At 40.2% G+C, this 26,615-nt stretch overlaps 1 protein-coding gene across 1 annotated transcript in view; it reads right to left on the bottom strand.

The window, feature by feature from the left end:
* LOC102309903 (venom phosphodiesterase 1) overlaps positions 1–26,615 on the bottom strand; it is a 45,685-nt gene that overhangs the window by 8,624 nt on the left and 10,446 nt on the right. The window contains exons 10-23 of the mRNA XM_005944788.2: positions 24,146–24,211; positions 23,964–24,036; positions 22,420–22,528; positions 21,800–21,922; positions 20,999–21,030; positions 19,487–19,614; positions 19,033–19,102; positions 18,861–18,948; positions 16,321–16,493; positions 14,439–14,484; positions 13,842–13,996; positions 11,657–11,792; positions 4,185–4,262; positions 1,455–1,587 (exon numbers count right to left, since the gene is read on the bottom strand). Of these exons, the coding sequence (XP_005944850.1) occupies positions 1,455–1,587; positions 4,185–4,262; positions 11,657–11,792; positions 13,842–13,996; positions 14,439–14,484; positions 16,321–16,493; positions 18,861–18,948; positions 19,033–19,102; positions 19,487–19,614; positions 20,999–21,030; positions 21,800–21,922; positions 22,420–22,528; positions 23,964–24,036; positions 24,146–24,211 (1,410 nt within the window). The remainder of the gene's footprint in view (positions 1–1,454; positions 1,588–4,184; positions 4,263–11,656; positions 11,793–13,841; positions 13,997–14,438; positions 14,485–16,320; positions 16,494–18,860; positions 18,949–19,032; positions 19,103–19,486; positions 19,615–20,998; positions 21,031–21,799; positions 21,923–22,419; positions 22,529–23,963; positions 24,037–24,145; positions 24,212–26,615) is intronic.

Here is a 26,615-nt window from a genome sequence, read left to right as displayed (position 1 = left end):
TTTCCATTTGATTACATTTTGTATGATGATTATGCAGAAAAAGTAGAACTGGGCTGAAAGATCTATCGCTTTATCACCTCTTCAGGTTGTAAATCGTGTTTTTAAAAAGTAACTAAGTAACTAAGTAATTAATTACTTTTGAAAATCAGTAAAGTAATGGGATTACTTTTTTGGGGAAGTAATCAGTAATTAGTAACTGATTACTTTTTTCAAGTAACTTGACCAACACTGGTGGAGACACACGGACACATACTGCGATCATATTGCTAATCTCTTATTTTGTTCATTTCTAGATCAAAAACAGCGCTTCAATAAAGTTTCGTTTCAATACAAACTGTCATGTTTGTGCTGTGGCAGGCAGAATGTAGGACACAAACACACGACTTGGAACGCAGAGGGATGAACTAAAAGAGGCAGCTTTTATTGAGCTGTGAAAACTCGGGTGCCAAAATACAGGAAACAGAGCGTAACAACTGGAAACTAAACTTGGAAACAGAACTAGTAACAAAGAAGCCAGAGCACAAGACTTTAACAAGTTCCAATATAATCCTGAGACACACAGCAAAGAGTGGGTACAACACAGGACCTACATACACAAGCAGGACAACGAGAGGATGGGGAACAGGTGATAACACAGCTGGGCCAAATCAGACCTAACGAGACACGGGGAAGCAAAACCAGACACACTGCACACAGGACGTGGACTATCAAAATAAAACAGGAAACACACAGACTCAGGACAAACAAGCTTAACACAGTAACTGGGGAGACATAGGGAACACAGCGACATGGGTGACTAGACATGAAAGGTGGGATACAGGGAACAGAGACTAAACACAGGCTAAGAGAACTACTAAGGGAGGAAGGACTACAATCAGGAAGAACTAAAGAAAACCAAAACTACCAAAAACAATAACCTAATAATATAATTACAACGTACATCAAAAAGTTTTAAAATGCATTTTTTTAAATGCAAAACAAGGGAATTATCCTGATTGAACCATGATCTGTGTGAAGAACACCATTACACCAAATGTTGATTGGAATGGTGAGTATTGGAGTTAATGACGAGATAAACCGTGTTTAATGGGATTCTTTTGGTTTCTGACACTTTTAGATAAGTAAACATGCCCCGGGTCAAATTGGTGTTCCTGAGAAGCGAACACAACACGAGGGTTAAAACCTTTCAGCATCTTTGTTCAGAAACACACCGTTTTTACTGTCCTCCCTCAGATTCGCTCTCATTTCTAATTTTGTGGAAAAGGGTAAAAAAGACACAGTTCCCATTTAATTTCTTTACTTATTTGGGATGGATAGTGTGGGTTAGCACCAGGCCAGTTGGTTTTGGTCTTTTTGTTAAAAAGCATTAAGATATTTGCACAATATCACAACTCAGTGTTTATGATGGAATTTTCAAAAGAAAATATTATCATTGGACTAGAAATAAAACTTACTGCTGGATCTGCTCTGGAGTGTCAAATTGTCCGTCATAGTTGTAATCAAACACTGGACCCAATACCACATTCATGCCATTGTAAATGGAGGCATATTTCTTAAGCAGTGTGTTGTGGAAATAGTCCCAGATCCCTGAAAAAGAAGAGAAGATAAAGAAGTGAAGGCACAAAAGGAGGAAATGTCGTTTTTTCTTAGTCGTGGTCGTTGTGAGATTCTTTTGTTTTTGTTTCTTTGTTTATTGATTTGTTTTTGAATGACTTATGTCTTTGTTTGGGGGTTTTTTTTGGAAATATTTTAAGATTGCTATTTTCCTTTTGTCATGGCTGCAGCAGTCGTGTGGCGTGGTGAGAAAAGGATCCAAAATGCAGGTACTGGCTGGGTGCGAGCGAGCGTTTATTTGTAGTGAAAGCAGAGTACAAAAGCAGAAAGGGCAACAAAACCTAAACTGGGGAAAACTAAAGAACTTGAAACCACACACACGGCATGAGGAGCGAATATGGCAGAGAGACGCAGAAATTACACCAGGTTACACAGACGACGCGACAAGGAACACAGGCTGGCACACACTATGGCTGTATCCCAATCAGGGTCTGCAGCCTTAAAGGCCGCATTTCAAGGCCGATTACGTCACAGCGGCGCGCCGAAGGCTGTCCCAATTCAAAGGCTGCTCGAAATGCGCCCTCAAATGCGTCCTTCATTTCCCTGAATTTTAAGGATGTGGCAGTGTAGACTTCGTGGCCCAACATATCCCAGAATGCATAGCGCGGCGGTGGGTGTGGATAATTTTGCCGAAAAAAAACGGCGGATGAGGGGCGCCCGAAGAGTAAACTTTATAAGTACTGAATATTATGTCACTTATTTATGTGCAAATGTTTAATAACGAAGAACATTAAAACATTACTGTTGGCCACATGTCGGCAAAGTCATGTGACATTAGTGACGTTTGTACTAACTTGGTTTTAAAGCCTTTACTTTCAAATATACGCCGTTCAATAGCTGAGCTTAATCTCAAAGAGAATGATCAAAGCTCATGTAGCAACAAACAAACAAACAAAAGATTTTCTCCTTCATTTCTGTCAAACACAGCTGTATGACACGTTTCCAGCTGTTAGTCTCATGGTTGCTAGGCAACCTGGGCAGCGCAACGGAGGCTAGACCGTCCCATTTCACAAGCCTCGCACTTCCGGCCTTAGCGGTCTTTGAGTACGCGGCCCTGGTGGACCGTTAAGGCTGCGTTCTTCAAGGCTGCAGACCCTGAATTGGGATACAGCCTATAAATACACAGAAGGTAAGGAGGGAACGACACACCAGAGGGGAACACAGCTGAATCTAATTAAACATGACGGGACACAGACCTTCAAAGTAAAACAGGAAACTCAAACTGTTTTACAAACACAAACTCAGGGACGCAAAGTCCACGAGGGGGAAGAACACAGGTGGGATAATTAAAACACTGAACACCAGAACCAAACCCAACAACAAATACAAAAGCAGAAGAAACTAGAAAATAACAACGATAAAGTCAAAACGCTTGGTCACCGACCCTGGACCATGACACCTTTGTCATTATCACTTCCTCCAGCAGTCGGCTCGTATTCTAAGTTAATTTACTCTGTTTATATTCTAGATGCATCCAAGGGTCTTGGTTTTATGTAATGTGTATTTGTTACCTCAGCCGTATGTCCGTGTCTGCAGTGTTGGGAAGGTTACTTTAAAATGTATTCCACTACAGATTACAGAATATATGCCCAAAAATGTATTTTGTAACGTTTTACTTAATATATCATCATGCTTTTTACGAGCACATGAATGTACTATTGCTGTGTGATTTATTACTATTACCAATACCAACTAGATTTTTTGTGTTTTGTTTGGGTTCCACCAGCGTAGAATTACCAAAAATAGAGAGGGCATAGCTGAACATATGAATATTACCATGGTAACTACAACGGTTTCAGTTACTCATATTTTGTATTTTAATTATGTAACACCGGTACATGTATTCCGCCTGTCTGTTGTCGCTGCGTGCTATCTTCATGTCTTTGTGTTGTGTTCTCTTTCTTCCTTGTAACTTGTGCGTAGTTCTGTTCCTTTGTCTTATCATCTGTAATGATCCCCAGCTGTGAACCCATGCAGTCTACACTCTGTTTGTCTGTCCTCTTAGAAGATTTTTATTGATTTCCAGGACTTCATGTGCAGCTACACAAGATTTCGTTAAGTGTTAAAGGCTGAATGAAAAGAATTGTTTCTCTGGTGCTCTCTACGAGGCAGAAGAGATCAAAGCAGAGACTTTGGTTTCCAACTCCAAAGACTTTAAAGACTGTGTTTTTGTTCCTGAGACAACAGAGTTTTTGGAGAATGAGCTGAACAATAATAAAAGTAACAGAGTGCTTTGTCTCGCAGACCACAAATCAAACATTGTCCGGTGTTTTAGAGATGGCCCGTGATAAAGTGGTTTCTGACTGCAGCTGTGGCCCCCTGGGGAGTCCTGAGTCAGAACAGCTGCACTCTGCCTTCCACGCTGTCACCTTAACAAAATGTTCTTAGGACCCTCTGACTCAGGTGAACTTCCCTTCCATGTCTTTTTGATCTGTATTATTTCGCAATAATTTTATGTTCAGCAATAAAGTTGTTTTGTTGGTGTTTTTTCACAGCCACATGTTTTCTTTACAACCTCCAATAATATTGTGCATTACAGCTTTTTCAGTAACATTTAATGTTGCACTTACTCTTAAACTCGGAGTACATTGGTACCACATTACTCATCAGTAAAGCATCATACTGCTGGTCCGTCGTTGTATTAAGATCTGCAAAAACACAAAAGGAAATAAGGACTTTTAGAGGGTAACAGAAGGTGAGAGGCAGTACCACATCAGACATAATTCAGACAGTCTTCAATAGGAATCCCGGAGAAATCTGTCAAGTATGTGATGGTTGTCCAATTGAAGGATAAAAAAAAACAACAACAAGCAATAGAATAATATTAAACACAAAGTGAACCCGTCTTCCTTCATTAAATAGGTTCTTTTAGATGTTAAGGAGGAATTGACTTAACCAGGCTGGCGGAGAATGAAGACAACCGGACACCTGCGGCAGATGGGGAATCAGTGAACTTTTATTGAGACAGAGACAACCTCTCAACACAGCTCACATCAGGAGATTCCGAAGATTTGCTGTGAGGATGGGTATATATTCTCTAAAACTTACAGGAGGGGGGAAAGTGCTGCACTAGCAGAAAAACAACTCCATAAAAGGAAATCGGCCTTGGGTGTTCTAGCCTCTTCGCTTGCAGATATCTTGCACCTGCAGGATGAGGCGATCGCTTCTTATCGCTCTCAAGGCCAAAGTCGTGAGCACATTTTTATTACACAGTTGCACAGTAACTTTAAAGCTGAACAATGTTTAAAGCTGAATAATGTTTAATCAGATTATATTTTCTTCAACCTGCATTAAAACTGGGTCACTAGCACACAACTACCAAATTTCAGAAGATGTAGCTAAGTGTTCTTAATATTTAATTGCCTTTCTGTAATAACATGAATTATCATGTTTACCAAACAGTGAAATCGTGATCATCTTAAGCTTTCCTGTGTACAGTAGAAGTAGAATATGACATTTTGGGGAGAAAACAATATTTTTAAAGTGATTTTAACAGATTTGAGTGGCAAGCCTACACATGCAGCCGCTAGCCACCCTCACTCACAGCTCAGTAGAATAAAGGATGCTTACAGCTGGAACCAGGCTGCATTTTGGTACTTTGCTGAATTGCACTTCACTACAGCCACCATGTTGTTGCAAAGCAGCCACATCTGCTAATGCATGTTTATGGAGGCATTATTATTTTTCATCGATTTTCTGACTTCTTTTGCTCCTGAGTTTGCAAAATATTCTTTGTTCAAAGGAAGTTTCAAACTAAGTCACTAAATCTGACCGAAAAAACCAAAAAATAGTTTACCCTGCAAATGTTTGAGGTTTCATGCTTCTATGATTCACCCAATGCATTTTCTCTGCCAGCATTTCCAATTGGAAGTGTCCAATTTTCTTTTAGATTAAATATATGCCATGTTCTGACTGAGGGATTTCTGAAAAATTCAAACGTACAGCTCTGCTATCACTTCCTAACATAAATGAAGACAGGAAACTAAACAGCAGTGACGTTTGTAGGGTTACTGAAGTTGGGCTAGCTGGTACTATAATGATGTGCTAATGGTGGCTAGCTACACAGCTATGTTAGCATAATATAAACACAGTGAAGCTGGAGGATGACGTAACTTTTTTCCACTCATAAAAGTTAACGTGAGGGTTCCTGATGGTTAGGGACAAATGCAATCGCATGGCAGGATGCTGTAAACGGACCAAACTTCAGTCAGGAGAACAACTGAGATAATCCATCCACAATACGAGGTTAGTCATTAATACACTGCTGCATGTTACAGCGTTACAGCGTAAGGGTTTCAAACTGGGTTTTAAAATGAACGGTGGTAATAAAAACCGAGAGAGGCCGACAGGGATCACTGACTGTTTTAAGTACTTGTTCAGATTAAATAGAGCAAGATACAAAGCATTAAAACATGTTAAAAAGACAACAGCCTCAATAAATGCAGAGTAGTTTGGACCCAGAAGCAGGGTTCATCAGGTCATCACTTAAAGACCGGATATCCCACCTGCTGTGAATGTTTTAATGTAGTACAGGTGTTATGGTGTTATTATCATCACATGTCACAACCTGTTTATGACAGTTAAGATAAATAACATTTATATAAGAAAATTGTCTTGTGTAAACTGTATATGGTGTTAAATAGGCCTATACTACTGTACTTTAATGTCCGTCATAGGGGTGGTACTTCGAGAGCCATATATTTTATGAGGTGGTATTTATTGTGAAAAGCTTGAGAACCACTGTTTTACAGAAGTCAATGCATCTGGCTCAGGAAATGGATGACTCATGTAGTTTCCACTGAAGCCAGTGTCTGGTTGTTGTTCTGTCTATTTGTGAAGACCACATAATGACCTAACTAATGTTTGTGGACTGTGTTCTTGGGCCAATTAGAGCAAAACAAGAAAGCTAAAGCACTTCAATAGTTCCATTTCATTGTTTCAGCTCTTTTTGTTATCATTTCTAATAAAGTTTGTTGGCATTTGGAGTTTTTGCTGTACTGTAAATAGTTCAGTCTCCTGACAGCTCTGCATTCACTTTGACTGTTTACCTGCATGCAACCAAACTCTGGGCAAAGGAGAGGAAAATGAGTCTAAATATATTGGAAACTCTAAATGTAAAGTTTCACATTTCACTAAATATATTGGTGAATATGTTTCTGATGCCAGTGATGCAGATCTTTTGTGCAAACATTAAGAACAAAACACCTGATTCAGATCTGCATCTTTCATCACTCGACTAAAACACTTTGAGCTAATTCCCCGGCCTGCAGAGAATGATGATAAGGATGGCCGAGTGACAGTCTCTGCCATTGTCGGAGCAGTTAAGCAATTATTAATTCACTGCAGCTGTACCGAGTTCTCACACATTGTATCAGATACTGTTTGCCTGGAATTCATGAGATAAACAATGACCTCTTCCTGCTACACTCAGCTGGACAGAGAAGTACATCTGGTTGGTATGTGGAAGTAAGACCAGACAAAAAATGATTTCTCTAAATGTCTCCCTCTTGCTTCATCAGCCTGTTTTCCTCCAGTTCGTGCTGGGTTTGCATGCTTTACTGGCTTCCTGTTTTGGAGCCTATCCTGGCTGTCATATCCTCCTGAGGACTATTCATTTATGTCCTGTGTAATGGACATTTGTTTTTGGTCTACGTCTTTTGACTTATTTGGGCCACCCTACCAAGTACTAAATAGAGGATATCCTGGGCTCTCCATTGATATCTCATGTGTTTGGGTGGCCTCTTTAATCTCCAAAGAGGAAGGAAATCACAAAAAAGTTCAATGGAAAGATTATTTTTTCCTTGATTCTCAGGAGGATCTGGTGAGAGGCAGCAGACAAGTGACCCCGAGTCTGTTGCAGGGCCAACAGAGAGAATCAAACAACCATTCAGTTTAACTGTTACCCTACATTAGAGCCACTTCAACCTTCTTTGAACAGACTCTCACAGGATGTGAGAATGTAATCAGACTGTTTATCAGAGCGAACGTGTGGGTTTTAGAACATAGCATTAGCTGGCATAATGTTTGCTTTTAACCAGATGTTGTTGTCAAACCAGCTTATTTCAACCGTCTGGAAATGGGAGGGTCACATGTCTAACCTCGTGACAATAAGTAATTCTGACAATATTGTGAATAAACAAGCATGTTTATACACGTTTTCATGTGTTAGCAGGTGAGTGCTGTCTCTATCCTCTGGGTTTTCCTTCCCCGATGATAAAACAGGTCTGATGCCTCCTCCTTGAGAATGAAGGTGCATCAAGTTGTTGGAAGATGTGACTACAATATTCAGTCTACATTTATGAGTATAGTGTCCTTTTTTTCTATTAAATAACCTCAAAAATTACTTGATATGGACACTGGAACCACCAACCATCTCATTCGTATTTAGCTTGTTAGGGCTCTGCCTCCTGAGCCATAGCTACATTGTATCGAGAACTATTATAAAGTATACGTCGGTTACTTTGGTAAGAGAGTTTGTTAAACAGGTTTTCTTAATATATGTTGAGTTCCTCTCTGTCCACCCACAAACTGATTCAATCTTTCTTTCATTTCCTCATTCGTATGATCTTTGCAGCATGATAGCACGTGTGCGATCACACTAATTTGAAGAATTTTGTGTCTTTCTCTTAATTTTTTATATTTAAATTAACCACTTGTATGATCAATGTTACTGATGTAACAGCAGAGTAAACTATCATTGGACACTGCACTTCCACTGCACTTGGAAAATTGTGTTTTTCACTCCCATCTACTCCCATACTTGTGGTCATTACATCAAAACTGTGGTAAGTTGATGAAACCCTGAATTATATTCAATTCAATATTGTTTATACAGCACCGAATCACAACAACAGTCGCCTCAAGGTGCTTTATATTGTAAGGTAGAACCTACAATAATACATACAGAGAAAACCCAACAATCATATGACCCCCTATGAGCAGCACTTTGGAGACGGTGGGAAGGAAAAACTCCCTTTTAACACCTACAGCATGTTCTAATAGGATATTATGGTCGACAGTATCGAACGCTGCACTGAGGTCTAGCAGGACAAGCACAGAGATGAGTCCACTGTCAGAGGCCATAAGAAGATCATTTGTAACCTTCACTAAAGCTGTTTCTGTGCTGTGCTGAGCTCTGAAACCTGACTGAAACTCTTCAAATAAGCCTCTGCAGATGATCTGTTAGCTGTTTGACAACTACTCTTTCTGTCATGGTCCCTGTGCCTCACCAGCTGATCCTGTATTAGGCAGCATGTTTTTTCTCTCTCTCTCTCTCTCTCTCACCTGCCGGGGCGGTGCTCATTATGGGCTCCCGCCCCTGGCCCACGCACCTGCTGCCTATCGGGATGATCACAAGGCCGATTTAAGACAGCAGCACTGTGTCACTCGTCGCTGGATCGTTGAGCTATCAGCGTCAGTCGCTCAGTAGTTTGTGAATCAGAATCTGTGAGTTCTTTCCGTCTGTTCGCCTCTAACTAAAGTTTCTGTGTACAGATCTTTCCCGGCCCTTTCCCTGCCTGCCTGTCATCCCGTGGACGAGTGAGTGGATTTGTGTTTCTCCAGTGTGGGGAGTGAAGAGAGAGAGCCTTTGGAGTGCGTCTGATTCCCGTCTTTCCCCTCACATACCCCGGAACCCTGGACCCCCCTCCCCTCCCTCCAGCATGTTGTAAATAGCATCATCTGGTGTCGTTGTGTCAATAAACTGATTGTTAACTCTGTAAAGATTCCCGGTCTGCGCCTGAGTCCGTTAACTAAAACGTGACACTTTCAAGGATGTTTGATATGAAGGAAGGTTGGAGATTGGCCTATAATTAGCTAAGACTGCTGGGTCTAGAGATGCTTTTTGGGTAAAGGTTTAACTACAGCCAGCTTGAAGGCCTGTGGTACATAGCTGATTATTAGAGATAGGTTGATCATATTTAAGATCGAAGAATTAATTAATGGCAGGACTTCTTTGAGCAGTTTTGTAGGAATGGGGTCTAAAAGACACGTTGATGGTTTGTGTAGTTCAGCATTTGTTCTAAATGCTGAGATGAATATTGTTTTTGTTGGGTTTCTGAAATGAGTGAAATTTGTTGTATAAAAATGGTGACATACCCAGTTCACCTAAAAACTATTTGCTGTCTAAAAATTTACTTACTTTTAGTTCCTCTAACTAAAAGTAAGTAAATTTTTAGACAGCAAATGCATCTAGTGAGATCTACTCGTGTTATTTCTTAAAAAATATACATCATCATAAATGTAGCACAAACATAGCAACAGTATATTGGATATTGCCACAGTTTTCTATATCACTATATAGTAATTCAGTTTAAAGCATTTTTAGACATTTTCAGACTAGAAATTGTAAATATGTAGATTTGTTTGTTTTATAACTATAAAGCAGTTTTACTATTGTAAATCTCTAAGCCTCAGAAAGCCTCTGTCTCATTCTTGCTCTCTAAAGCCTAAAGAGGAATTATGGATTTGATCAGCTGGTCCCTTCATGCAACTGACACTCTTTTCAGGGAGGAGCCTGGGACACTGGGGCTCTGCGCACAGCGTCTGCAGGTCGGGGCTGTCACTTTCATCTTTACGCAGGACTGTAAGCTGTCGTCTGTGAGGCGTGAGCGTGTTTGTTTGTAACATAGTTCATGGAGGAGAACAGCTGCTGACATAATGTGGATCCAAAGATCCATAACTGGCCTACCTGGGGTTGAAAGTCTCGATAAATGCACGGCGTTTCGGCTTCTGCGAGTGTGACTCTTATTTTGAGCGATGAAAAATAATAAAATATAATTTTATTTTTATATTTCAAAATCACAGTAATCTTCCAATTTAGAACTACAAGTTAAAAAGAACTAACATAAATGAAATACACTTCAGCTAAATACTTCTAATTTATTCTCCCAAACCACGCGGAGATGCACTATACGGACTAAAGAGCCGCAGGTTGCCGACCCCTGGAACAGGCCTATGTTCAGTTTTTGCTTCCTGTAGTCTTGTTTGTCAGATTCAGCTGTGCTCCCTGGCGTTTCCTGTCTCTGCAATCGCCTGGTGTGTACATATTGTCCGAGTCTCTGTGTTCTTTGTCGTGTTGGCTGTGTCTTTCCTTGTGAGTTGTAGTTTTGGATTATTTGTTTGTGAGTTCAAGCGAAGTCGTTTTTGAGTTTTACTCCTCGTCTCGAAATTTCCGCAGGTTTGGTCTTATTGGACATCATCACAATGTTACACACAATGTATTATATTTGTGCCAGTGTCAGAAATGTAACAGTGTCAGTAACCATTCATAAATGGTTTTTTTAAGTTTGTGTTTTTCCTATTTTTTTTTAAATATACTTCTAATATGTATGCACTTAGAAAAACATAAACCCTAAATGGGCGAAGAACCAAATATGGTGCCTAAATGAAATGAAACATTTAGAAAAAGTCACACGGGTAAAGTGCTGCTCCCATAATAATTTAGAATTTGCATGTATATTAATGAGTGTCCTATAAACGCTTAACTTGTATATTCCACAGTCGCAGCACGGTGACACATTTCTCAGTCCAGAGTGATAATAGCGCTAAAATGGTTTGCAGACCTCATTGTTGTTGGTTTCAGTCATCACTCATGGTGAGCACTGTGTCAGCCTTTCCAGTAACCCCCCCCCCCCCACCCCGAATTCTTAAACCTTGAGCTGAGTTAATCAAGGTTTATGGTTAGACTCAGACTTTGTTGAACCTGGTTTGTAGAACAGGATCCAACACACAATGATCAAGCACACACTGACATCAAGAGTGAGTCAGTGTGTGCTTGATCGTTGTGTCCAAGTTTAGACGAGTTTGGAAAATGGTTTATAGACACATTTGTGGGGAATGATGTGTGGGGGAGTCTGGAAAGAGTGTAACTGCGATGGAAATGCCCATCTTATTATAATCTATAAGAAAATTTAAATTTAAACAGAACATTACTGGGGTAGTGACTCTGTGAGTACTCATGTGGTCCCTCAACGCTGACTCCAGGTTGACTGGAGGTCAGCTTGTTGTGTCAGTTAGGATTTATGTGAGGATGGATACGTACTGGGTGGGTACAAAAAGGCTGAATGCAGGTTTCCAGCAGCAGTATACTGATCACATCTGGGACTCTGAGATGCTGAAATTCTCACATCAGCCCGAAAACAATCTGGTGTGACTGGAGGCAACGGGTCCAGGTTATTCTACAAGAATATGAAACATGCTTTAGTCATTTCAATTACAATTTCATTTCATTAACAGTTATTGTCAAATATTTCTGCCAAAGGAAAAATAGAAATCATGTCTAAAGTAAGTAAGTAAGTAAAGTAAAATTTTATTTATATAGCACATTTCTAGATAAGAGATCACAAAGTGCTTTACAAGGTATAGACACAGATTAAAAAGACGAAGTACAGTCAAAAATTAACAAAATGCAATTTTAAAAACTGGTTATCACAAACACTTTGCTGCTTCAGTCTTTTATAGCAAACCAAGCACAGGGAGTACAACCACAAAGTGACCCACAGTTCTATTTGAGGAACATGTATTTTAAATTTATGTAAATTGTGAGGGTTTTACTTTGCCAGTTTTTCAATTTGTGCATGCTAGGGTTCACACAGAAGGAGCAGCGCCCGTGCTTGTGGGGACCAACAGCCCTTATAGGGACAAAACTTTGGTCTCCCCAAAGGCTTGGTGGCATTTTTCAGTGTCAGGGTTACAATAAGGTTAGGGTTAGGCATTCATTTTTGATGGTTAGGGTAAGCAACCAGGGCAGGGGTAGGGAACATTAGTCCTGGAGAGATGGTGTCCTGCAGGTTTTAGATCTCACCCTGGCTCACCACACCTGAATTAAATGATTCGTTTATTACCAGGCCTCTGGAGAACTTCAAGACATGTTGAGGAGCTAATTTAGCCATTTAAATCAGCTGTGGATTCAAGGACACATCTAAAACCTGCAGGACACCGGCCCTTGAGGCCTGGAGTTCCACCCCTGACTGAAAGCATTGGTCAATTAATGTTACAAAGAAAACGAAATACACAGAGGTGCGGTCTTGTGTGTGTGTGTGTGTGTGTTGTGTGTGGTTGGTGTGTGTGTGTGTGTGTGTGTGTGTGTTGTGTGGTGTGTGTGTGTGTGTGTGTGTCAACTGGACTGTGGTAGGAAGAAATCCAACGCTTCATGTTTGAACAGTCCGAGTGGAAGATCATTAGCCAAACTTCATCCACGCTGCATTTCTACTGTTGTTTAAATCATCACTTTTAAGGTGACAAAATCTGTGAGTCATCATCATTAAAATAATGAAACATTTCTCTCTGTTATTAGATCACTTTTTAATTTTCTGTTTGCATCATACATCATGTATCGTTTATATAGTGTATAATGTTGTAGCAGTCTGTATTTATAAGAGATGCCAAAAAGGCACCTCTGCATCTGTTATTGGTTACAATTATGTAACTGCAGTGATATCATGTTTCTTGAATATTGCATTAGTTGACTTCATATTTTAAATGCATTTAAATCGTTATACACGTGTCTTTGCCCTTTTTGGTTTAAGGTAAGAAATATGCCCAAACAAAACAAAACAAGCAGTAACACTTAACAACGTGATTCACAGCTTATAAGCTGATAGGTCAAGACTGTGATGATTATTGCCGCAACAACTAATAAATAACTACCCGCCAAATTATGTGTTGAGATGGTAAATACATAATTAAATTTGGATGTCTTTAGAGGACTACTAGTGTGCACTTAGCACTTGTTCATAACTAACTATTCAATAGTTCACACATTAATATATTAAATACTTAGTTTAGGGCGGTTTCACATTTTAGAAACATCAGCTAAAATCTCATCCTAATCCTAAAATAATCACAATTATAAAATGGTGAGTGTATCCAGATTTTTATTCTATAAGAGTGAATAGTTGGAAACAATAATCAGACACATTTCCTCTACCCCCCCCCCCCTTGGAATGAGTCGGAAATTTCAAATGCTGCAAGTTCCTCATATGTTCACACCATCCATGATTCATGTGGAAACTGCATAAATCTTATTCACTGTGAGTCAGTAATTCTTTTTTGTCATATAAGATTTTTCAAAGAGTGATGGAGTTTTATAGAGCTACTGATTATCTCTGTGTCTTCACATTGAACTTTTATATCAATCTGAAGCCTAAACTTGTAATCAGATAACTACCCTCCTCCCCAAAAAACAACCCAGAACATTACATCTTATCACCAGCAAATGGACTTACAGGCTTGTCAATGGTGAAAGAGCTCCACAGGGGCATCAGGGCTTTGTGGCTATAGGCGCTGATGAATCCCTCCTGGTACAGGATGCAATAACTTTGGTCAGGTTGCAGCATCCGGGGTCGACCAAAAAGCGCGTGCTTCTTTTCTGCAGCGGATGCTGAAAAAGAAATGAAGAATAATTGTCTTCATGATGTCCGCACCAGTAAGAGCATTTTCATTAAGATTGTGTATTTATGCTTTTCCAGTCAGTTAGGGGTCAAATCAGAATTTAAATTAAAGAGCTTGGTAAGAAAAGCTCCTGGACTTCTTTAAGCCCTTTACATTTTCAAGAAACACCCAGTCCAGGAGCTTTTCTCACCAAGCTCCTTAGACTATGATGACCTGGGTGACCGAGAACCTTCACAGGCAGCATTGAGATGCAGGGGAATTTAACAAGGCAGAAAATGTGGAGGCATGCAAGCAAAACATGCCAATGTGATTAGTTTGATCAGATCTCCCTTTAAAAAAAATTGTCATGTAAATCAAAAATCCAGAAAAAAAAAAGATCTTTAAAGTAGAGAAGAGAATCGTGGAGTCGGGAGCGAGTAGGAATGTCTCACCCTCCTCTGCACTCAGATTCAGTCGTTTGTTGATTTCAGCTTCATCCTGAGGGAAGACAACATTTTCCTTTAGTCTAACCTGTAATGCTGCTACACTTTTTTCTACTTTGACATGATTGGAAGGTGAAACAAAGATTCAAAGATAGTAGTGGTAAAGGGATTGGTTCTTATATAATGTGTTCCTGCTCTGACCACTCAAAGCACTTTACACAATTTGTACATTCGCACGAGCACTTTTTTTCTACCCTGTTTCTAAGTGTTTCTAATATCTAAGGATATTTGCAGACTGGGCTCAGAGCACCAGCCTTCCAGTTGGTGACCTGCTCTACCATCTGAGCTACAGCTACCGCGAATATCAGTACACTGAGCCGCTGGCAGTTACAAATCGCAGCCCTTAGACATGGTTAATATCTTTGTGATGGACGTGTCGATCTGCTGATAAGCCAGGCTCTGATCTTTCGTCTTCAGCTTGCTTAGAATGCTGCAGCCTGACTCGTGACAGCCACATAAGTCTTTAAATGGATCAGCTCCTTCGTACTTCTCTGATCTTTTAACAAAAAATACTCCAAGTACAACTCCCAGGTCAGCTGATAAATTGCTTGTGGTTGTTCCGAGAAGCAGACTGAAACAGGAGAACGGACCTTTTGCTAAACTTTGGAGCAGTCTGCCTCTTCAAAGCAGGATCTCTCCAACACTTGACATTTTTAAATCCTGTCTGAAAACATATCTTTACTCGGTGACTAGAGCTGCCTTGCCACCCAAACTTGAAGAGCACGACTATGTTCTCATTGCTGGTTTCTTGTAAAACCCGAAGATTTTTCCACCATATGACTGCTGAGCTTCCATTTCTTACTTTTTCCAAACATTTGTCATATCTCTTTCAAAACAGCAGCAGCGTTTAGTTGTGGTAAGCTATTATTTTTAAATATGCGCTGCAGATGCTTAGTCAGCAGCATTGAGGTTTCAGCTGGTGAGAGAGTCCAGCAAGACTTCCAGTTTGAGCGCTGATCCAGAAATCCTCCCTTTAGTCACAGCAGACGGCTATTTGAATCTCACCAACTAACTTGGTGGATGATTTGGCATTTGCACCTCAGAGGAAGTGAAACAGAATTTTACTTTCAGTGGTTCGAGGTTTGGTTGTGGGAACTTTCACTATTTTCAACAAACCATGCAGACCAAATCAAGTACACTGGTGACTAGTTGGATATTGGTCATAGAAAACAGATTGAGGTTTTTTAAAAGAATAAATCACTTCCACCAAAACCACAATAACACATCAAAGATTGAATTCATGGTAACTTCATAGCATCTCAGAAACAAGACTTGTAGACTGATGGCAGTAATCTAGACCTCGGACAGGATTCAGTGGTAGGCATAATAGAAAATAGAAAAACACAGATTTCCATTCAGATAAAAGTATTTCTAAAAGTTGGCCATATATCATGCTTTAGGGGCTGTGGTGCAGCAAGTTTGACTCTAATGATTTGTGAATAACAGATTTGAAATACAAGGAAATTGTAGATGCATCACAGTAGCCCTAAACAGGCTGGTGGCTTCTACAAGAGGATAATGCCTTTATATCCACCAAAGGTGAGAACCCGTTCAGAACGTTTCTCCAGAAGTCTGGATGCTTTTTCTTGTGTCTTGTGTTCCCCAACTGCATGAAAGTGCATTGCTAAAAAAGCAGACAGCTGATCTGTGAACTATTGTTGCTTTGACTGTTACCATGGAAGTTTGCTTTCATCCTGTCTTGAGTTGCAGTCTGTATTTCTTGTCATACTTTTGAAAATGTTAGGATGCTTTCCACAGACTTAATTCCCACAGAATAATAATGATCATATCATTTTATATATATGCCTTTGAGTGACAGTGATGTACCCACCATCTCACCACAGGAGCATCCCAGGTTGTCTTCAGGGTTTAGGCTGACCAGTGGACACTGAGCGGGCTCACTTTGTTCAGCGGGGTGCACTGGTGTGTAGTAGGGCTGCTGCAATACGTGATTCATGCTGCCGTGAGTTCCATTATTGCTGGAAGGAGAAACCTCAAGGACATCTGCATTAAACAAACATGAATTTATTTTTGTGCCCCTGATGACGGCTGTTTGTTGAGTACCAGATGGGTGCAATTAGTCGGTCTGTTCTCCTTGTCAGGGCAACAAATATTCAAATCTCAACAAAGCTGCTCTCACATCATATTTACAGACGAGGCCACATGTTTTATTCCCACATGCATTGCTTAATCAATGGTGTTGTGAGGCGCTGTGGTTTAACCCAAACCACAATCTTTTCCTAACCCTAATAGTTTTAACCCTTGTGTGGTGTTCGTATTTTTGTTACTCAGCCAGTGTTCATGGGTCTGGTGGACCCGCTAGAGTTTTGGCTTTCCAAATTAACACTATCAAACAATTTTATGTTAAATTACTCAACAGATGTTTACTTCATCCCAATTACAAGACATATGAACAGCAAACATGGTTAATTTTTTCCCTTTACCTTTGTTAGATCACATTTATGAATTAATGTGCTTCTCGTTTTTCTTTTATATAAAATGTTATAAATAAATCAGTTATAATCAAGTGGAGTGAGTGGAAAGACACAACACATTTACACGTGAAAAAATAATTAATTGTTTAATTTTTCTTTTGAAAAAAACTGAACATGGGTCTCACAGACCCGAACACCATACAAGGGTTAAAGGGTTAAACCTAACCTGAGACTAGAAAACACACTGAAGCATGGCGCACAACACACTTCTGACTGGGACTACTGGAACTGATGTTGTTACCACCTGTTCAACATCCAAACAGACTTATTATCCTGTCTCTCAGAAGCCAATATGCCTGCGGCCAAAGGATCAGTGTCTGCCGTGTAACCGTTAAATTACGAGCATCACTGGCACTAATTAATAACTCTTCACTTGATTGATGCTTTTAAAGATTCCATACGGGGAACTTTGAATATTACCAGAGCAGCAGACGTGTTGTCATTCAAATTCCTGTTGAATTACCGTAATCATTATCTTTACTTATATCTTTAATTATAGGATTAAAGATACGATTTTCTTACAGTAACAAAAAAAAAATCACCAAAGAAACTAATACACAAAAACCATAATACTGTGTGTTAACTGCACTAAATCAGCTAAATTTAAGAATTCATAGCCCTGGATTTTGGAAGCATAAACTTCACATTCTTATAAGATGTACTGTAGTTCAAAATGCAGGAATGAATAACAGCAAGCTGGACAAGGTCCCAGTCTGCATGATCTTTTGTTCCCTGCACATTCAGGAGGGGGGATGACTGTCGTCTATGCTTATGAGCTGAATGACAATTTAGAGTACCCCGCATTCTTGGAGTCCCTGGGTGGTGAGCTTGATGGTGCCCCACCTGGGGGACCCTGTCCTCCTCCTGGGAGACTCAATGCTCATGTAGGCTCTGATAGTGAGACCTGCAGGGATGTGATTGGGAGCCTGCTAGATGTGAACCTGAGCAGTGTCCTGTTACTGGACATCTGTGCAAACCACAGTTTGTCCACAACAAACCATGTTCAAACATAAGGGCGTCCATAAGCGCACGTGGCACCAGGACACCCTAGGCTGCAGGTCGATGATCGAGTTTGTAATTGTATCAACACATCTGTGGCCACTGATGATGCTCAGGTGAAGAGAGGGGCTGAGCTGTCAACTGATTACCACCTGGTGGTGTGTTGGATCAGGTGGTGGGGGGATGATGCTCGACAGATCTGGCACACCTAAAAGTATGGTGAGTAAAAGTTGTTGACTTAAACATCGTCGGGCGGTAGAAGGAATACTCCATGGTGGAACCAGAGTCTGGAAACGAGCAACTCATGAGGTCACTGAGGCAGGTAAACAACTCAATGGTGGCAGAGCCCCTGGGGTGGATGAGGTTAACCCTGAGTTCCTGAAGGCTCTGGATGTTGTTGGGCTGTCTACAATGTTGCATGGAGATCAGCAGCGGTACCTTTTGAGTGGCAGAGTGTGCTCCAACTACAGGGGGATCACACTCCTTTGCCTCCCTGAGAAAGTCTATTGCTGGAAAGGAAAGTCATCCATTAGCTGAACTTCAGGAAGAACGATGCGGTTTTTGTCCCAGTGACAGAACAGTAGACCAGTCACTATTATATAGATCATTATATCTCATATTATTATATAGAGAGTCCTATAACATTGTGTGGCACTGCAACAGCACTAAACGTTCTGTGTACAAAAATGGTTTGTCTACAAATTTCAGCTGATTTTACTCTTTGTGAAATCAGCTGAAACTCTTTTCAACTATTCAGGGTTTTGCTGGAGCCCAGATTGCTCTAATTTATTTATTTTTATTATTATTTATATGCAGTTGTTATGAGTGTCTTATGTTCAGCAGATTTTGAGTGGTTTGCGGAGGGGAAAATACTCACCACACATTAGATTGTAAAGTTCAGTATTGGAGAAAGGCTCAATCTCTTTTTCCTTCTGAAACTTGGGGCCGTAACTGATAAACATGGCCTACAATAGAGATGAAGAAAGTGAGTGTTGTTACTGGGAAAATGTTTTTCCAATTTAGAAACACAGAACAGAGTAATAGCTTACATGCATGCTCTCAAAGTCATTGTCATAGCCGTGGTTACCACCAGAGCAGAATGTGAGAGAGCCTGGATCCCTATGAGGAAAGAAGAGTTTGCCAGTTGTAATCAATCATATAAGTTTCTGAATATAGACCTAAATGATTACTGAGTCCCATGAAGCGATAAAGGGGCAACATTACACCCCACTAGAGTTTAGCTCAAGTGCCAGGATATTCTGCCTTACAAGAGTGTACCAGAAACCTTTAGAGAGTATGACTTCATGCCCATTAAATGGGGAAAAGCATTTATACCCTTCTGGAAGAAATTAAACTGAGGGAAACTGTGTTTGACACACTATAAAAGTCTGAAACCCATAGAACAAGCACTTTGTGTCTGGCTAACATTATGAATCCCTGTACTCTAAAGCACATGGCTACAACCGTAACAGAGAATGTCTAAGACTGTAGCACCATAAATACCTCTCAAACAGCCATTTAGTGTCAACCAGGATGCTGACATCTTCAATGCGACGACTGTTGGCAAAGTGAAGGCGCTTTGGTAGGTTCGCCTTCAGGTACGGCTTGATTTTTTGGTCTGGCTTCTTACACTGAAATCATGAAAGACACTCATTCGTGATCCAATCCTGGAACATTTTTGTTGCATACAGACGTGGACAAACTTGTTGGTACCCTTCGGTCAATGAAAGAAAAACTAACAATGGTCACAGAAATAACTTTAATCTGACAAAAGTAATAATAAATAAAATTCTATAAATCCTAACCAATGAAAGTCAGACATTGCTTTTCAACCAAGCTTCAACTAAATTATTTAAAAAAATAAATGCATGAAACAGGCCTGGACAAAAATGATGGTACACACAACATGAGACTTCTGCACCTCTCAGCAGGTATTTTGGACCACTCATGTGCAAACTGCTCCAGCTGTTTCTGGTTTAAAGGGCACCTTTCCCAGACTGCATGTTTCAGCTCCTTCCAGAGATGCTCAATAGTATTGAGGTGAGGGCTCAGAGAAGGCCACTTTTAAATAGTCCAGTGTTTCCCTCTCAGCCATTCTTGGGTGTTTTTAGCTGTGTTTCGGGTCATTTTCCTATTGTCAGACCTGCAACTGAGACCAAGCTTTCTGACACTGGCCAGCACATTTCTCTCTAGAATCCCTTGATAGTCTTGAGACTTCATTGTACCTGCACAGATCCAAGACACCCTGTGCCAGATGCAGCAAAGCAGCCCCAGAACATAACCGAGCCTCCCCCGTGTTTCACAGTTGGGACAGTGTTCTTTTCTTGATATGCTTCATTTTCCGTCTGTGAACATGGAGCTGATGTGCCTTTGCAAAAAACCCGCCCTCCCCCCACAAAAAAAACAAGAAAGAAATGACATAAAAATTATAACATGATTTGTTTACCATTGAGTGAAATAAGTATTGGCTTACCTATAACCCAGCCAGAATTCTGGCTTCCATTAATTAACTGTGTCAATCACTTACAGCTACTTCAACTCTCAACTTGACTACAAATAACTACATATAACTCTCGACTTGTTATATGCAACACATTTCTCCAGGGAATCAGTTTCTTCCTTTCCAACATCATGTTTCTCACATCCTTTGACCAAAGATATGTCAAAGGATGTGAGGGACGAGATTGTAAGCCTGCACAAAAATGGAATGAATGGGCTCTAAGACCATTAAGAAAAGGTTTTGTGAGAGGGTAACAACACTTGGTGTTAAGTTTTAAGAAATGGAAGAAATATAAAATGACTATCAACGGATGGTGTCATATACTGTAAAACCTTAACCACGAAGATGAATCGTAGATGGGTGTTCCAGCACGACAGCGACCCAAAAATACCACCAAGGTAACAAAGAAGTGGGTCAAGAAAAAACTACCATAAAAAGGCAGTCCATTTCAGCAGGGATCAATAATTATTTTCCTCACGGTACATTTTGGTAAGAAATTTAAAAAAAATACTCACAGTCATATTAGCAACAAGTGCAGCAGAGTCCCCTGTTGAAAGGGAAACATTTATGTCATTGCTGAAAGTTCAAAGCCAAGGCACGGCGATTAAATCGTGTTTCGTTTAAAATTCAAATTTAAATGGCATGTTGAAGGAATTGTTTGTTAGTGAGATATCACAAATAGCTTTGTAATCGACAGATTTGTTCTTTTTCAGTCAGCATTGTGTCCCAACACAACTACAGAGTCTTAGAGAGACACAACTCGTCTGTGCAGGAGTGGAAACATATTGTATGATTCTTTATCCTTTTGGCATCGTTGCCTCTTTTTCAATGTCTGTCTTTTAGCAAAGCTCTGAGAGCATCTACATCTACAATGTTGTGTGATGCATTTTCAATAGAAACTAAAAATCAAGTCATCATAATCTTCCAAATGTAAGAACTAAAAACAAGCATTTTATCAAGAGTAAATCAGATATGTTGGGTCAGCCATGGACAGGTGAAACTAACTGATAGACATCCAAGCCTTTTGTGCTTGATGCATCAGGCATCAAGCCTTTTTACAGCCTTACTGTCTCTGAAACAGCCATGCCCTGATGTTGTACTGATATGGCTGCAACCCAAGAACATTCAAGTATGACCAGGTTCAAACACAAAAGAGACCTAGGTAATCTCGCAGATTTCACATGCTTTAGGAACCATATAGTTGCTCACAACGTCAAAAAGCTGGTGAAACCTGTCATCAACGACTCACCCCACCTCCTCATTCTTTGTGTGATCAAAGACAAGCAGCAGAGCACTTTGTTGTTGCATTTACTTACACAGTGCGTCTTTGCTCTTGGCTCTGATGCGTCCAATGGGACCCTCAGTTACCACATACATGCTGGTATCGCCCACGAGTTCCTTCATTGTTTCCTTTCTTTCACAGCTTGTTTCCTCCATACCTGCAGCAACATTCAGCTGTTACATTACAGCCTTAATTTCTTCAGTGGAACAAAAACTTTGGAATGCTTTATTCCTTATGTGGAATACTCATGAAGCATTATGATCCCGTTCTAGATGGTGGTAGTGTTACTGCATTATCAATGTCCAATTGCTGGAACGTGTGTTTGCTTTTATTTCCTCTGTAGTGGTAAGATTCCAGTGAAGAGATTCCACAAAGATAAAGTCAGATCAAAGTGGATAAAGGCAGGTGAAGACGATGCCTTCTTACTTCCCAGTACTGTTTTAAATGCTCTGGTCTTTGTAGCCATGTTGGACTTTCCCAAAAATAACATTTGCTTAAATCATTATAACATTTATGAGGCAAGCCAAGGATTGTTGTAAAGCTACATGCATGGTAAAAAGAGAGCACATGTAAACATTTCTATTGACACCGATTTCTTTGAACACATGTGACAGATGTGTTTTCAGAGCCACATCACTCTGAGTGCTTTGTTACCATGATCAGCCACAATAATGATGTTGAGACAGCGGTGTAGATTAATTTGCTTCAGTCCATTCATGAGCTGACCAATGATCTTATCCACACCCTGGAGTGATGTAATAATCTGGAGAAAGCAAATTAAATGTTCAAATAAATATGACGCAAATGATGTTGTTGTACTTTAAACCTGTCATGCAGGAATTATGACAACCTGTCTGAGAATTGTTATTCATCTTTAGGAATGAAAATATGAATAAAAACGAGAAAGTCCTGATTGAGGTTGTCATAATTCCTGCATGACAGGGTTAAATAACAATGAAGCACATCATCCATCTATAGTAACATTAAACGGCCAGTGGGTGGCATGGTATGGAGTGACTCATCAGTGTCCAATGTAGTGGTTTATGTGCATGTGTGCCATCAACACTGACACAAATACAAGGAAACAGCCTTTGAATAGCTGTAACTGTAGTGACCACTATGCCTGAAAGGGTTAAATTACTGAAAACAAAGTAATACGAGAGTGGAAGAGAAGTATCCATGACCGAGCAATGACGAACTTCGTTAGAAAAACGTAATTCAAATCTTGGCCATTGATGTGTTTTCCTTGTTTCTATTTTAAGCCGTCCTTCCAAGAGGAACACTATAAATTGTCTACTGTCTCGTTCCTTTTTCACTCATCGTTAATGAGTGAAAGCATGAATCACTTCTTCACATGTGAGTCTCGTGCTTTTCAAGCATTTCCCCATCAGTGAGTCACTCACTCACTCAGCCAGTAAAGCTGGTTGATTCCCTTTTAAAATCTGCATGTTGATTTTATTTTGTCATTGAAACCAACCACGTCCACATCTAAAGATTACAACTATTTGAAATGAAATTCAGGAGAACTCTGCTGAGCGTTATCTCCAGACCCAACACACAGTCCCTAAAAAATATGCTTTTTCTTTCATAATTTGTCTGCATGGCCAAATCCTATGACTGATCCACTAAATCCATATTTTTGATGCTATTATCATCAGTTGTCTAGCCCGTTCCCAAAAGTCACCACATGGATGTATACGCGATCCATTAAGGTCTCCCAAAAGCCTGACTTGACAGATGCAATTTTAATTGTTTAATTAGAAGTGTCATAAATATTTATGGAGATTTATGAGCTTCGTCAGTGGACTTTAGAGTTTTGTTATTATGCTCACTTATCTGTGATCATTCACTGCAGGGTGTTTTACTGGTGTGGATAATGCACGAGTAGTTTCAACATGAGGATCTTGTTTCAGCACTGGGCCAGAGGGGCTACAACAGAATAACATCTGCACATCGCTCTCGCATTTCCAGCCGGTGCCAGAAAGGCGGCATAGGTCAGCTTTCTCTGTGCTACTTAAACATGTTACAATTATTCATTTAATCATTGTCCCATGGGCTTTATCAGAACTTCCGCAATATTTAGCAACGACAAACGTCAGTCACCAATATAGCGAGCTTTTGTTTTGTTTCATGAACCAAAAGAGCAGAGCAGCTCTCCCTTCGTCTCTTTCTTATCTAAATGAGTCGAGTGACCTTACCCCTCCACTCACAGGACCGTAGCTGTGTCCAGATTTATCCGGCTCCTCCAGATACAGCGTAAAGAAATCCGGCCTGGCGGGAAAGAGTTGTTTTACTTAGAATTGAGTCAAAGCAAACATAGTTCACATTTCTATTTTTTTATCTTCCTTTTGTGAAGTCTTTGTTTTGAAAAAAAAACAACCTTTTATTAGCCGGCAGCTGCAGCCACTTCAGCACAGTGAATACTCTTTCTTCAAACGGCACGGTACTAAAAGAATAAAAACAAATAGAAAGTAGAAGGTCAGTGTAAAAATAGTGATATTGATGTTTTTCTACAGAGAGCTAACAGTAGTGATCATCACGGCTGTGTATATTCCACCACTGTAAACGCAGAACAGTCCCTCCTGCTGAACACCATTAACGAACAGCCACCCTGGCTGATGCACAATTTTGAAAAACATGCCCGTATCACTGTGAAGTTGACTATCCAAGTTTCCAAATATTTTAATTTCACGAACGTGCTTACAACATTACCAGTGAGCTTTAGCACTTTTGAAACTAGTCATGTGTACGTCTGCATCATCAGTGCGTTGACTGCACTGACGCTGGTGGCAGTAACACGTAAGAGGTTTCATTAGTCAGATACTGCAGTTCACCTCCCATCGGTCTGTTGGTTTTATTAAGTCTTGTTTTTACTCACTGTTTTGGTTTAGTATGTGCTTAGTGAGGTCTTGGTTAAAATACACCTGTTTGCAATAGTAACTGAAAAATTATTTATTGGCCTCAGCAGAGTAGCACACATCATCAAGGACAGCTCCCACACTGGTTTTGACCTGTTAAACTTGCGCTACAGGTGCATCAGCACAGAGACTCAAATACTCAAGAACAGTTTCTTTCCAAAAGCCATAACCACCCTGAACCCACACATGCACTGATGACACAGTTTCACCCCCTAATCCAAGGACTTCCCTCTATACACAGACTATACAAACTACCATCACCACTCTGCAATATTTAATTTACCTGCCAAAACCCACACTGTAAACATATAATTGTCATGGTCGGCTGTGTGGCAGGCAGGCAGGAGTGGTGGACCCAAAATGCAGGACTCTTAGGAAACAAGATTTCAACTGAAAATGCAGCTTTATTGCTGGAAGAAAACTTCAACATAAAATAAAACTCACAAAAGCAAACAAAACTCTAAACTGAGATGCAGGAGGACTTGAAATCATGAACACACAGAAAGTGAGGGTGAACAGCCGTTAACGACGCGACACACAGACACACTGGGCTTAAATACACTGAGGGAGTCATCAAGGAATTAGAGACAGAAGGGGGACACAGCTGGGAGAAGTAAGAGCTAATGAGACAGGGAGGGCAAAGCCGGAACACTGACATCAGACAGGAACAAGAACCTTCAAAGTAAAACAGGAAACAAAACACACTTTACTAAGACACGGACCAAAGCCTACTAAATAATAATCATAATCAAAACAGTTTCACTGATAAATCAAATCATAATCTAGAAAAACACCAAAGCATGAAAAACAGAAAGCTGGGTCAACATGACCCAGAACCGTGACAATAATAGTGTTTTCCCCTGATATTTGTATCGTTGATATTGGATTGGGACTGTTCATATGTATAAAGTACTGCAGAACTGTGCAGCCCGCCCCTTTTCTTCTCCCACGTGTCTGCACTGAGTAGAAGATGCTCTGAATCTCATTGTACATGAGTATAGTGACAATAAAAGACGTTCTATTCTATTCTATGCTATTCTATTCTAATCATGGATTGATGTGAGAGAATGGGGGAATGGTGGTTGCTGTGTGAACCATCATTTCCCACACCATGACAAAAAAGGCTTCAATGTGGCGACAGTCGTCATCCAGAGTGTTGAAAATAGCGGGAAAACATTTCACATGTGATGTTTAACTCAGAGCATGGGCCAATCAGCTCTGACGCCATCTGTTCTCTGGAGCCAAAGTCTCCCAGCCAACCATCCCACGCAGTGATAAAGTACATCGTCCTGCTTGAGTGTTTATGACAATAGTTACTTGATAAGAGCTCGTGCAACATATCGGAATATTTCCAACACACTGCACACTTACTGATGTTGCTTCATGGACTCCAGTATGCGATTTGGCTCAAAGATCAACTCCCAGGGTTAAATAATCAGATTACATAAAAGCCCAATTATGAATTCACTGTTAAGTTACTGTAAAATACCGAGTGCAACCAGCATGGTGCTGCTGTTTTGATTGGCAGATTTTCCATGGCTTTTAAATCAAACAGTGGGACCTGATGCAATATGATTTAGCTCTGATGTGGTGCGAGCAAGAGAGCTGGGATCACAGTGTAAGACGAGTTACTGCTACTATATTTCTACACAGTTTAAATGTATTTTTTCAGTTGCCTAAGTCTTATATTCATTAACCTACTAAGGTATCATTTTGCATTGGCTTCATATACCTAAGTTACTGCACGGTCAAAAGGGGTGGCACACCGATTGTCCATGAAATGATCCATTGGGAGTCACAATAGGCCACTGAGGGAGGTTAAAGAGGAGGCGGAACAGCAAAGTGTTTGACATTCAGCTGCTGTTTCTGGAGTAGCAGATGAAAAGTAGACGGGGAATTTTTTACACAGCAAACTTTGAATATCTGTGTCTC

The sequence above is a fragment of the Haplochromis burtoni genome, unplaced genomic scaffold, assembly GCF_018398535.1.
Source record: "Haplochromis burtoni strain Fernald_Lab_line unplaced genomic scaffold, NCSU_Asbu1 Contig_402, whole genome shotgun sequence".
Classification (NCBI taxonomy): Eukaryota; Metazoa; Chordata; class Actinopteri; order Cichliformes; family Cichlidae; genus Haplochromis; species Haplochromis burtoni.
Note: the sequence above shows the minus strand (reverse complement) of the source record. Positions and strands in the feature narration are given on the sequence as shown.